This window comes from Dendropsophus ebraccatus, chromosome 12, assembly GCF_027789765.1.
Source record: "Dendropsophus ebraccatus isolate aDenEbr1 chromosome 12, aDenEbr1.pat, whole genome shotgun sequence".
Taxonomy (NCBI): Eukaryota; Metazoa; Chordata; class Amphibia; order Anura; family Hylidae; genus Dendropsophus; species Dendropsophus ebraccatus.
Window position 1 is genome coordinate 17,560,956 of NC_091465.1, and position 14,221 is coordinate 17,575,176.

At 48.5% G+C, this 14,221-nt stretch overlaps 1 protein-coding gene across 4 annotated transcripts in view; it reads right to left on the reverse strand.

The window, feature by feature from the left end:
- The window catches only part of JHY (junctional cadherin complex regulator), a 45,804-nt gene that overhangs the window by 31,150 nt on the left and 433 nt on the right, over window positions 1-14,221 (reverse strand). For all 4 annotated transcript variants that reach the window (XM_069947535.1, XM_069947534.1, XM_069947533.1 and 1 more), the window contains exon 2: window positions 4,782-5,078. In XM_069947535.1, the coding sequence (XP_069803636.1) occupies window positions 4,782-5,053 (272 nt within the window). In that variant the 5' untranslated portion in view covers window positions 5,054-5,078. The remainder of the gene's footprint in view (window positions 1-4,781; window positions 5,079-14,221) is intronic.

Below are 14,221 nucleotides of genomic sequence, written 5' to 3' on the forward strand. Positions count from 1 at the left end.
TACATCGCTTATGATGGGAAGTGGAAACGTCCCCCCCCCCCCCCCCCCCCCAAATGGTCAGATTAATCCAATTTACCCTTATTCTGCATTAAAAGTAGTAATTTCTGATAGCCACCATTAGATTTTGTGGATTGGGAGGGGCGGTCAGATTAATTTTATTCAGAAATCTTTCCTGTAGATTGTTACATCACTGACCTCTCTGGAGATCTGCAGGACATCTATCTATTCCCTATTCCCTTCTAGGATTGTTATAACACCATATGGTCACTAGATGGCAGTACTGGGTCTTACCTATAGCAGTCGCCTTTTCTGGGCCCTTACTGTGGTCCCTAGTACTTATTTTCTCCCAGGACTAACATACAGATCATACAAAATACTGGAAGGTACAAATAACAAGACTAGCAAATCACCAATATATCACAATAGGAAACAAATGACGGAATGGATAGTTGAACAAACTAATTTAGGCACAAGATGAAGAACAGGAACAACCACAAACATTGCCCCTAGCTAGCTATCCCATATCTTTCCTTAAAGTTGTATTCCGTTAAAACGTAACTTTTGATATGTTGCTGCCCATGGTGAGACTAGCAACTCTTTCCATACTTATTATCTATTCAGTCTCCTTCCCCCAGTTCTGAGCTGCTGCTTTCTGCTGAAAACACAAAAACTGTGTTTGAGCTTTTCTGTCTGTCTCCCTCTCCTTTCTGAGGCAGCTGATGTAAACAAGTCCCTATCTGCAACTTTGTAATGCTGGGAGGATTAATCACAGTGAGTTCATTAGCAGCTTGACCTCATATTAACCCTTCTTAGTACAAAGAAGCTACAAAGTTGCAGATACAGCTGGCCAGGGACTTGATTACCTCAGCTGTCACATAAGGGAGGGGGGAAGAGGGGGAGATAAAAAAAAAAAATATCACATACAGTTTTTGTGTCTTCAACAGAAAGCAGCAGCTCAACACTGGGGGAAGGAGACTGAATAGATAATAACAAGATGAAATGAACTGTTAGTCTCACCATGGGCAGCAACATATTTAAAGTTATGTTGAGTAGAATACCCCTTTAAGTCTTTCCCTTAAAGGACACCACCAGACACCACCCAACCTTACTGTCCCTGTAAATATCCCTATGATAACCCTGCGACTAAACTAATAAAGCAAAAAGCAGACACTAAAAACCAGAGACAAGACTGACCAGAGGCTGAAACAAGAAACTAAGCAACTAGGAAACTGACTAAAAGGCGTAAAAAATGCAGACACAAGGACTACTCCAGAAAGAGTACGAACTAGACTAGAACAAAGAAAACATACAAAGAATGAAGAGCATACGCTATAATTCCCACCATACTGCAAAGGCCAGCAATATTAAAAACAAGACCAGCCAAGAAAGATCTAGCCTAAACTAGTCTGTAGATCATACAGAATAATAGATCAGTTGTGAGATGGCGGCATGACAACTGTTCCTAATAGGAGAAAAGTATCAAAATGATTTCTGCTATTATTACCAGAGACATATAGTTTCACATATTATTACGCTGGCCTAGAGATCCAGTATGCACCCACAGATAACTGATGCCAAATCTATCTGGAATTGGTTGGATCTGAATTCTTGGGAAACTTGTTGCCAAAATCTCTGGTCATTATATCATTATGACTCGATGGGGTAGTGTCAGATCCCATTACTGTACCTGGGCCCAAACTACCCTATTCTAATAATATTACTGATGCATATAATAGTAGGGGATAGGAGCAATGGAAAATTCAACTTTCAGGAGGAGTACTTAAAGGGAATCTGTAGCCTCCCCTGACCCCCCTCCCCTGGTACCTACATATTGAATTTTAGGAGCACAGAATGAGGCATTATTACAAATGCTCTGCACAGGGAAAACAATGTGGATGCCACCTAGGGCGTCTAAGTGAGGAGGATGTGGATCACAGCCTAAAAATCTCAGAGCCTAAGATGCGTATCACAACCTAGGGAGGACATTCACGAACGCTTCACCCCTGACGTATGCCAGGAAGAAGGCACAGATTCTCCAGCCGTTTGCCCTGCTCGCCTGTTGTGCGGGTGGGGGGATGGGTGTAGCAGGAAGGGAGGAGGCATGGCGGGGAGGTTTACCACGCTGAGAAGAAGGTGTAGATTTCTGTGCCGGTCATAAGGCAGGCACAGGACAGCCTCTCAGTGAATTTGACAAGGTAATTGGGGGCGTGGCCTAATTTAAGACTGGTGTACTCATACGCCAGTCTTCATGAATGTCTGCCTAAATGTGGATCATACACTAAGAGAATACTTATGAAAAGTACGTCAGGGGCGTACGCCAGAGAGAAGAAGCAGTTGTTGCCGTATAAACAACTCGACGGATGGACGGGCAGGGGGGTGCGGCAATGTGGGGAGGAGGCGTGGCCTCCTCCCGCACCTCATTTATCATGACTTAATTCCGCCGTTCTTGCTCAGTGTGAATAGGGCCTATGTGGCAGAGCCCTCCAATGCTGAATCCCGCCGTGCTCAGTGTCCTGCTTTGAGTGAATGAGAGGGCGAGCGCACGCCCTCTCATTCACTCAAAGCAGGACACTGAGCACGGCGGGATTCCGCCATTCTTGCTCAGTGTGAATAGGGCCTCACGCCTGCTACATCTAGAAGCAGGTGTATGTTTGGTACGGCGGGCTCAGGTTCGGGCACCTGGCAGGCCGGATTTGCTAAGTTAAAGGGGTACTCCAGCAGGGGGGCACTTTTTCGCTGGGAACGGGGAGGAGGTGGCCGAGGGAAAAGACGTCCACTCACCTCCCCGGGTCCAGCGGCGGGTCCCGCATCGCGGCTCTCCGGTGCTCGGTTAGACACTCGGAAGCGGCCAGGAACCGCGATGCGGTCCCAGCGTAAAAGTGCCCCCCCCCGCTGGAGTACCCCTTTAAGACGGCGTACGACTAGGCCGGTATTCATAATTCCACCCCCCACCCCCCTAAATGTCTCAGAGGAATGGACGTGGATCACCCACCAAATGTCTCAGAGGGATGGACGTGGATCACCCACCAAACGTCTCTTCCATTTGCTATTTTAATACCTGGTAGCTGACATCGCTTAGGACAGAATATGTGATTAATGTCCCGTGTGCTGCTTTTCATGGATTATGTAATAGCTCCACAGGCAGAGAAAATGGACGTGTAAGTGATCATTGCGAGCTGAGCGTCCTGCCGATATTTTTATTATCCTCTTCCATTAGTTTTCATGAGAGCAATGCTGCCCTGCGGGGGTCTTTCAGGCTGCGTCTTTTATAGGGGTCTATTCAACACTTGCATAGTGCAGGGATTTCAGCTCAGAGGAAGCAAAATCTATTCTGCCAAAGCCATTCAGCCGGGGGCGGATTTATTTATCTATTTTCCTCTTTGGTTTTCTGCAAAAAAAATCTTCTCTGATGTTTATTGCTGTTAAATTCTAAAGAAATGTCTCCCAGCCAGATCTATGTGATGCCCCGAGCCCGGATTATTACATTACATCCTCTCTAAGGATCTGCAGCACATTGCTCTACTTCAGCGACATCCTGTTATAGTTTATATATTCATGGTGACTAAAGATCTGCAGAACATCGCTAAATCCAACCAAATCCAACAGGTGCATAGTGCTCTTTTCTGCAGTTTTTGCATCAGTGATCACTCTCAGAATCTGCAGAGTATTGCACCTCCCCACCTATATCCAATATGTGCATGATGCTATGTTCTAATGATTCTTAGCCTCCCTACTCCACTTACATTTAACAGGTACTATGGTGATCTGCAGATTGTTGTGTTTTTGATATCAAAAGATTTGCAGAGCATCACTCCTGTGCAACAGCTGCCTGTTAAAGGGGTTGTCCAGCAAAAATCTTTTTCTCTCAAATCAACTGATATCAGAAAGTTATATAGATTTGTAATTTACTTCTATTAAAAATTCTCAGGTCTTCCCATACTTATCAGCTACTTTATGTCCTGCAGGAAGTGTTGTTTTATTTTCAGTCTGACACAGTGCTCTCTGCTGACAACTCTGGCCGAGACAGGAACTCTGTCTTGGTGTTCTATGAATCCTCATAGGAAACCTCTCCTGCTCTGGACAGTTCCTGTCTCGGCCAGAGATGTCAGCAGAGAGCACTGTGTCAGACTGAAAATAAAACATTTCCTGCATGACATACAGCAGCTAATAAGTATGGGAAGACTTGAGAATTTTTAATAGAAGTAAATTACAAATCTATATAACTTTCTGATATCAGTTGATTTGAAAGAAAAAGATTTTTGCTGGACAACCCCATTAAGAAAGTTATACAAATTTGTAATTTACTTATATTTAAAAATCTCCAGTCTTCCAGTACTTATCAGCTGCTGTATGTCCCACAGGAAGTAGTGTTTTCTTTCCAGTCTGACACAGTTCTCTCTGCTGCCACCTCTGTCCATGTCAGGAACTGTCCAGAGCAAAAGCCAATCCCAAAAGAAAATTTCTCTGGACAGTTCCTGTCTCGGACAGAGGTGGCAGCAGAGAGCACTGTCATACTGGTAAGAATACGCTACTTCATGCAGGACATACAACAGCTGATAAGTATGGGAAGACTTCATATTTTTAAACAGAAGTGAATTACAAATCTATATAACTTGCTGAAATCGCCTGATTTGAAAGTAAAATATTTTTGCCAGAGTACCCCTTTAACTGGACTGTAGATGTTACAGATGCTTTATTATGAGCTGGATATATAAGCATTATGTAGTAGGATATATGTAGGATATACAAACATAAATGTAGTAGATCATGATATGTTTTACCTGCAGGGTTTTGCCTCCTTTTCTTGGTGAGACACGTCCTCGGTACCTCCTGACGTCACCTCTGCCTGTATCCCCTCTGTATCCCCCTTGGTTGGTATGATGATGTCATAATTGCTATGTATCCGCTCCTGCAGTTCGCTCTGATACCGTCTCTCCTCATACAGACTGTCTGTATCACTGTCCTCTAGACTATCAGAACTGAGGCCGAGATCCGGATCGCCACCTTTGTACACAGAACCGTGAAGAGATCGCATAGCGTTGTCAGACTCCATTACAGGTGTCAGGAATCACTTCACCCTAAGAATTAATAAATAGAAATTAGTAGTAGAAAAATTATTATAAAGAGCCCCAACCAGATATGTAAGGTGAGGGTTCACATAAGGGGGCACTCTGGTGCTGGAAGGGCTAAAGCTTAGGCAGTCCAGGCATGATGGGAGTTGTAGTTTTACAACAGCTGGAGGGTGGGCGGAAGGTTCTCCATCCCTGGTCTAATGGATGTGTTTAGTGCTAGGTCTGTCCATGTACAAATAGCCGTGAAGATCCACAGCTCCAAGGATATTTAAGCACAGCATGGAGCTGGGGATCCTCACGTCTATTTCTGCATCTCTACCGGGATACGGCTAAAACCTGTGTACGAGCTCCATTCCTGGGACTGCAGAGTGTGAATGGGATGCGGTAAGCTGACTATCCGTCCTATAAATGCACTGGCCATGTACACCAGCTGTTTCCCCAGTGATGATAGATAATCCTGTTGCTGCTTATCATCCATTCACCAGAACCCCTCTAACGCCTCCATTAACTCCATGGGCAATAAAAGAAGAGGAACTAGAAACAATAGTAACCTAAGAAGCATAGGATTTCTTCTATTATAATATAAAACAATGCTAGACCTGTAACCTGTGACCCCCCCCCCCTCCTATTATAATATATAACACTGCTGGACCTGCAGCCTCTGACCCCCCCCTCCCAATATAATATATAACACTGCTAGACCTGCAGCCTGTGACCCCCCCTCTATTATAATATATAACACTGCTAGACCTGCAGCCTGTGACCCCCTCCTATTATATTATATAACACTGCTGGACCTGCAGCCTGTGACCCCTCCCCCCTATTATAATATATAACACTGCTGGACCTGCAGCCTGTGACCCCCTCCTATTATAATATATAACACTGCAGGACCTGCAGCCTGTGACCCCCCCCCCCTCCTCCTATTATAATATATAACACTGCTGGACCTGCAGCCTGTGACCCCCCCCCTATAATATATAACACTGCTGGACCTACAGCCCGTGACCCCCCCCCCCTCCTATTATATTATATAACACTGCTGGACCTGCAGCCTGTGACGACCCCCCCCCCCTCCTATTATAATATATAACACTGCTGGACCTGCAGCCTGTGCCCCCCTCCCATTATAATATATAACACTGCTGGACCTGCAGCCTGTGCCCCCCCTCCTATTATAATATATAACACTGCTGGACCTGCAGCCTGTGACCCCCCCCTCCTATTATAATATATAACACTGCTGGACCTGCAGCCTGTGACCCCCCCCCTCCTATTATAATATATAACACTGCTGGACCTGCAGCCTGTGACCCCCCCCCCTCCTATTATAATATATAACACTGCTGGTCCTGCAGCCTGTGACCCCCCCCCCTCCTATTATAATATATAACACTGCTGGACCTGCAGCCTGTGCCCCCCCCCTTCTATTATAATATATAACACTGCTGGACCTGCAGCCTGTGACCCCCCCCCCTCCTATTATAATACATAACACTGCTGGAACTGCAGCCTGTGACCCCCCCCCCCTCCTATTATAATATATAACACTGCTGGACCTGCAGCCTGTGACCCCCCCCTCCTATTATAATATATAACACTGTTGGACCTGCAGCCTGTGACCCCCCCCCCCCCCTATTATAATATATAACACTGCTGGACCTGCAGCCTGTGACCCCCCCCCCCTCCTATTATAATATATAACACTGCTGGACCTGCAGCCTGTGACCCCCCCCCCCCCTCCTATTATAATATATAACACTGCTGGACCTGCAGCCTGTGACCCCCCCCCCTCCTATTATAATATATAACACTGCTGGACCTGCAGCCTGTGACCCCCCTCCTATTATAATATATAACACTGCAGGACCTGCAGCCTGTGACCCCCCCCCCCTCCTATTATAATATATAGCACTGCTGGACCTGCAGCCTGTGACCCCCCTCCTATTATAATATATAACACTGCAGGACCTGCAGCCTGTGACCCCCCCCTCCTATTATAATATATAACACTGCAGGACCTGCAGCCTGTGACCCCCCCCTCCTATTATAATATATAACACTGCTGGACCTGTAACCTGTAACCCCCCCTCCTATTATATTATATAACACTGCTGGACCTGCAGCCTGTGACCCCCCCTCCTATTATAATATATAACACTGCTGGACCTGCAGCCTGTGACCCCCCCCCCTCCTATTATAATATATAACACTGCTGGACCTGCAGCCTGTGACCCCCCCCTCCCTATTATAATATATGACACTGCTGGACCTGCAGCCTGTGACCCCCCTCCTATTATAATATATAACACTGCAGGACCTGCAGCCTGTGACCCCCCCCCCCCCTCCTATTATAATATATAGCACTGCTGGACCTGCAGCCTGTGACCCCCCTCCTATTATAATATATAACACTGCAGGACCTGCAGCCTGTGACCCCCCCCCTCCTATTATAATATATAACACTGTTGGACCTGCAGCCTGTGCCCCCCCCCCTCCTATTATAATATATAACACTGCTGGACCTGCAGCCTGTGACCCCCCCCCCCTCCTATTATAATATATAACCCTGCTGGACCTGCAGCCTGTGACCCCCCCCCTCCTATTATAATATATAACATTGCTGGAGCTGCAGCCTGTGACCCCCCCCCCCCTCCTATTATATTATATAACACTGCTGGACCTGCAGCCTGTGACCCCCCCTCCTATTATAATATATAACACTGCTGGACCTGCAGCCTGTGACCCCCCCTCCTATTATAATATATAACACTGCTGGACATGCAGCCTGTGACCCCCCCCCCTCCTATTATAATATATAACACTGCTGGACCTGCAGCCTGTGACCCCCCTCCTATTATATTATATAACACTGCTGGACCTGCAGCCTGTGACCCCCCCTCCTATTATAATATATAACACTGCTGGACCTGCAGCCTGTGACCCCCCCCCCCCTCCTATTATATTATATAACACTGCTGGACCTGCAGCCTGTGACCCCCCCTCCTATTATAATATATAACACTGCTGGACCTGCAGCCTGTGACCCCCCCCCCCCTCCTATTATAATATATAACACTGCTGGACCTGCAGCCTGTGACCCCCCCTCCTATTATAATATATAACACTGCTGGACCTGCAGCCTGTGACCCCCCCCCCCTCCTATTATAATATATAACACTGCTGGACCTGCAGCCTGTGACCCCCCCCCCCCCCTCCTATTATATTATATAACACTGCTGGACCTGCAGCCTGTGACCCCCCTCCTATTATAATATATAACACTGCTGGACCTGCAGCCTGTGACCCCCCCCCCCTCCTATTATAATATATAACACTGCTGGACCTGCAGCCTGTGACCCCCTCCTATTATATTATATAACACTGCTGGACCTGCAGCCTGTGACCCCCCCCTCCTATTATAATATATAACACTGCTGGACCTGCAGCCTGTGACCCCCCCCCCCTCCTATTATAATATATAACACTGCTGGACCTGCAGCCTGTGACCCCCTCCTATTATATTATATAACACTGCTGGACCTGCAGCCTGTGACCCCCCCCCCCATTATAATATATAACACTGCTGGACCTGCAGCCTGTGACCCCCCCCCCCCATTATAATATATAACACTGCTGGACCTGCAGCCTGTGACCCCCCCCCCCTCCTATTATAATATATAACACTGCTGGACCTGCAGCCTGTGACCCCCCCTCCCAATATAATATATAACACTGCTGGACCTGCAGCCTGTGACCCCCCCCCCTCCTATTATATTATATAACACTGCTGGACCTGCAGCCTGTGACCCCCCCTCCTATTATAATATATAACACTGCTGGACCTGCAGCCTGGTGACCCCCCCTCCCTCCTATTATAATATATAACACTGCTGACCTGCAGCCTGTGACCCCCCCCCCTCCTATTATAATATATAACACTGCTGGACCTGCAGCCTGTGACCCCCTCCTATTATATTATATAACACTGCTGGACCTGCAGCCTGTGACCCCCCCCCATTATAATATATAACACTGCTAGACCTGCAGCCTGTGACCCCCCCTCCTATTATAATATATAACACTGCTGGACCTGCAGCCTGTGCCCCCCCCCCCCATTGTAATATATAACACTGCTGGACCTGCAGCCTGTGACCCCCCCCCTCCTATTATAATATATAACACTGCTGGAGCTGCAGCCTGTGACCCCCTCCTATTATATTATATAACACTGCTGGACCTGCAGCCTGTGACCCCCCCTCCTATTATAATATATAACACTGCTGGACCTGCAGCCTGTGACCCCCCCCCCCCCTCCTATTATAATATATAACACTGCTGGACCTGCAGCCTGTGACCCCCTCCTATTATATTATATAACACTGCTGGACCTGCAGCCTGTGACCCCCCCTCCTATTATAATATATAACACTGCTGGACCTGCAGCCTGTGACCCCCCCCCCTCCTATTATAATATATAACACTGCTGGACCTGCAGCCTGTGACCCCCTCCTATTATATTATATAACACTGCTGGACCTGCAGCCTGTGACCCCCCCCCCCATTATAATATATAACACTGCTGGACCTGCAGCCTGTGCCCCCCCCCCCCCCTCCTATTATATTATATAACACTGCTGGACCTGCAGCCTGTGACCCCCCCTCCCAATATAATATATAACACTGCTGGACCTGCAGCCTGTGACCCCCCCCCCCTCCTATTATATTATATAACACTGCTGGACCTGCAGCCTGTGACCCCCCCTCCCAATATAATATATAACACTGCTGGACCTGCAGCCTGTGAACCCACCCCCCCTCCTATTATATTATATAACACTGCTGGACCTGCAGCCTGTGACCCCCCCCCCTCCTATTATAATATATAATCACTGCTGGACCTGCAGCCTGTGACCCCCTCCTATTATAATATATAACACTGCTGGACCTGCAGCCTGTGACCCCCCTCCTATTATAATATATACACTGCTGGACCTGCAGCCTTGACCCCCCCCCATTATATTATATAACACTGCTGGACCTGCAGCCTGTGACCCCCCCCCCCCATTGTAATATATAACACTGCTGGACCTGCAGCCTGTGACCCCCCCCCCCTCCTATTATAATATATAACACTGCTGGACCTGCAGCCTGTGACCCCCCCCCCCCCCCTCCTATTATAATATATAACACTGCTGGACCTGCAGCCTGTGACCCCCTCCTATTATATTATATAACACTGCTGGACCTGCAGCCTGTGACCCCCCCCCATTATAATATATAACACTGGCTGGACCTGCAGCCTGTGACCCCCCCTCCTATTATAATATATAACACTGCTGGACCTGCAGCCTGTGACCCCCCCCCCCCTCCTATTATAATATATACACACTGCTGGACCTGCAGCCTGTGACCCCCCCCCCCTCCTATTATAATATATAACACTGCTGGAGCTGCAGCCTGTGACCCCTCCTATTATATTATATAACACTGCTGGACCTGCAGCCTGTGACCCCCCCTCCTATTATAATATATAAACACTGCTGGACCGGCAGCCTGTGACCCCCCCCTCCCCTCCTATTATAATATATAACACTGCTGGACCTGCAGCCTGTGACCCCCTCCTATTATATTATATAACACTGCTGGACCTGCACCTGTGACCCCCCCCTCCTATTATATATATAACACTGCTGGACTGCAGCCTGTGACCTCCCCCCCTCCTAATTATCAATATATAACACTGCTGGGACCTGCAGCCTTGTACCCCTCCTATTATATTATATAACACTGCTGGAGACCTGCAGCCTGTGACACCCCCCCCATTATAATATATAACACTGCTGGACCTGCAGCCTGTGACCCCCCCCCTCCCTAGTATATTATATAACACTGCTGGACCTGCAGCACTGGTGACCCCCCCCCCATTATAATATATAACACCTGGCTGGACCTGCAGCCTGTGACCCCCCCCCTCCTATTATAATATATACACTGCTGGACCCTGCAGCCTGTGACCCCCCCTCCCCATATAATATATAACACTGCTGGACCTGCAGCCTGTGACCCCCCCCCTCCTATTATATTATATAACACTGCTGGACCTGCAGCCTGTGACCCCCCTCCTATTATAATATATAACACTGCAGGACCTGCAGCCTGTGACCCCCCCCCCTCCTATTATAATATATAACACTGCTGACCTGCAGCCTGTGACCCCCCTCCTATTATAATATAGAACACTGGCAGGACTGCAGCCTGTGACCCCCCCCCTCCTATTATAATATTATAAACTACTGCTGGACCTGCAGCCTGTGACCCCCTCTATTATATTATATAACACTGCTGGACCTGCAGCCGTGACCCCCCTCCTATTATAAGTATATAACACTGCTGGACCTGCAGCCTGTGACCCCCCCAGTTATAATACATAACACAGGCTGGACTGCAGCCTGTGACCCCCCCCCCCCCCCCAATTGTAATATATAACACTGCTGGACCTGCAGCTTGACCCCCCCCCCTCCTATTATAATATATAACACTGCTGGACCTGCAGCCTGTGACCCCCCCCCCCCTCCTATTATATATATAACACTGCTGGACCTGCAGCCTGTGACCCCCCCCCCCCTCCTATTATAATATATAACACTGCTGACCTGCAGCCTGTGACCCCCCCCCCCCCTCCTATTATAATATATAACACTGCTGGACCTGCAGCCTGTGACCCCCCCCCCCCTCCTATTATATTATATAACACTGCTGGACCTGCAGCCTGTGACCCCCCCTCCTATTATATTATATAACACTGCTGGACCTGCAGCCTGTGACCCCCTCCTATTATATTATATAACACTGCTGGACCTGCAGCCTGTGACCCCCCCTCCTATTATATTATATAACACTGCTGGACCTGCAGCCTGTGACCCCCCCTCCTATTATAATATATAACACTGCTGGACCTGCAGCCTGTGACCCCCCCCCCCTCCTATTATAATATATAACACTGCTGGACCTGCAGCCTGTGACCCCCCCCCCCCTCCTATTATAATATATAACACTGCTGGAGCTGCAGCCTGTGACCCCCTCCTATTATATTATATAACACTGCTGGACCTGCAGCCTGTGACCCCCCCTCCTATTATAATATATAACACTGCTGGACCTGCAGCCTGTGACCCCCCCCCCCCCCTCCTATTATAATATATAACACTGCTGGACCTGCAGCCTGTGACCCCCCCCCCCCCCCTCCTATTATAATATATAACACTGCTGGACCTGCAGCCTGTGACCCCCCCCTCCTATTATATTATATAACACTGCTGGACCTGCAGCCTGTGACCCCCCCTCCTATTATAATATATAACACTGCTGACCTGCAGCCTGTGACCCCCCCCCCCCTCCTATTATAATATATAACACTGCTGGACCTGCAGCCTGTGACCCCCTCCTATTATATTATATAACACTGCTGGACCTGCAGCCTGTGACCCCCCCCCATTATAATATATAACACTGCTGGACCTGCAGCCTGTGACCCCCCCCCTCCTATTATATTATATAACACTGCTGGACCTGCAGCCTGTGACCCCCCCCCCCATTATAATATATAACACTGCTGGACCTGCAGCCTGTGACCCCCCCCCTCCTATTATAATATATAACACTGCTGGACCTGCAGCCTGTGACCCCCCCTCCCAATATAATATATAACACTGCTGGACCTGCAGCCTGTGACCCCCCCCCTCCTATTATATTATATAACACTGCTGGACCTGCAGCCTGTGACCCCCCCCTCCTATTATAATATATAACACTGCAGGACCTGCAGCCTGTGACCCCCCCCCTCCTATTATAATATATAACACTGCTGGACCTGCAGCCTGTGACCCCCCTCCTATTATAATATATAACCACTGCAGGACCTGCAGCCTGTTGACCCCCCCCCCTCCTATTATAATATATAACACTGCTGGACCTGCAGCCTGTGACCCCCTCCTATTATATTATATAACACTGCTGGACCTGCAGCCTGTGACCCCCCTCCTATTATAATATATAACACTGCTGGAACCTGCAGCCTGTGACCCCCCCCTTTTTTATTTTATAACACTGCTGGACCTGCAGCCTGTGACCCCCCCCCCCCCCATTGTAATATATAACACTGCTGGACCTGCAGCCTGTGACCCCCCCCCCTCCTATTATAATATATAACACTGCTGGACCTGCAGCCTGTGACCCCCCCCCCCCTCCTATTATAATATATAACACTGCTGGACCTGCAGCCTGTGACCCCCCCCCCCTCCTATTATAATATATAACACTGCTGGACCTGCAGCCTGTGACCCCCCCCCCCTCCTATTATAATATATAACACTGCTGGACCTGCAGCCTGTGACCCCCCCCCCCTCCTATTATATTATATAACACTGCTGGACCTGCAGCCTGTGACCCCCCCCCTCCTATTATATTATATAACACTGCTGGACCTGCAGCCTGTGACCCCCCCTCCTATTATATTATATAACACTGCTGGACCTGCAGCCTGTGACCCCCTCCTATTATATTATATAACACTGCTGGACCTGCAGCCTGTGACCCCCCCCCCTATTATAATATATAACACTGCTGGACCTGCAGCCTGTGACCCCCCCTCCTATTATAATATATAACACTGCTGGACCTGCAGCCTGTGACCCCCCCCCCCCCCCCTCCTATTATAATATATAACACTGCTGGACCTGCAGCCTGTGACCCCCCCCCCCCCCCCCCCCCCCCCCCCCCTCCTATTATAATATATAACACTGCTGGACCTGCAGCCTGTGACCCCCCCTCCTATTATAATATATAACACTGCTGGACCTGCAGCCTGTGACCCCCCCTCCTATTATAATATATAACACTGCTGGACCTGCAGCCGGTGACCCCCCCCCCCCCCCCTCCTATTATAATATATAACACTGCTGGACCTGCAGCCTGTGACCCCCCCCCCCCCCCCCCCCCCCCTCCTATTATAATATATAACACTGCTGGACCTGCAGCCTGTGACCCCCCCTCCTATTATATTATATAACACTGCTGGACCTGCAGCCTGTGACCCCCCCCTGTTGCCCCCGATATATAATATAGTAATATAACAATGTAGTCAGTAC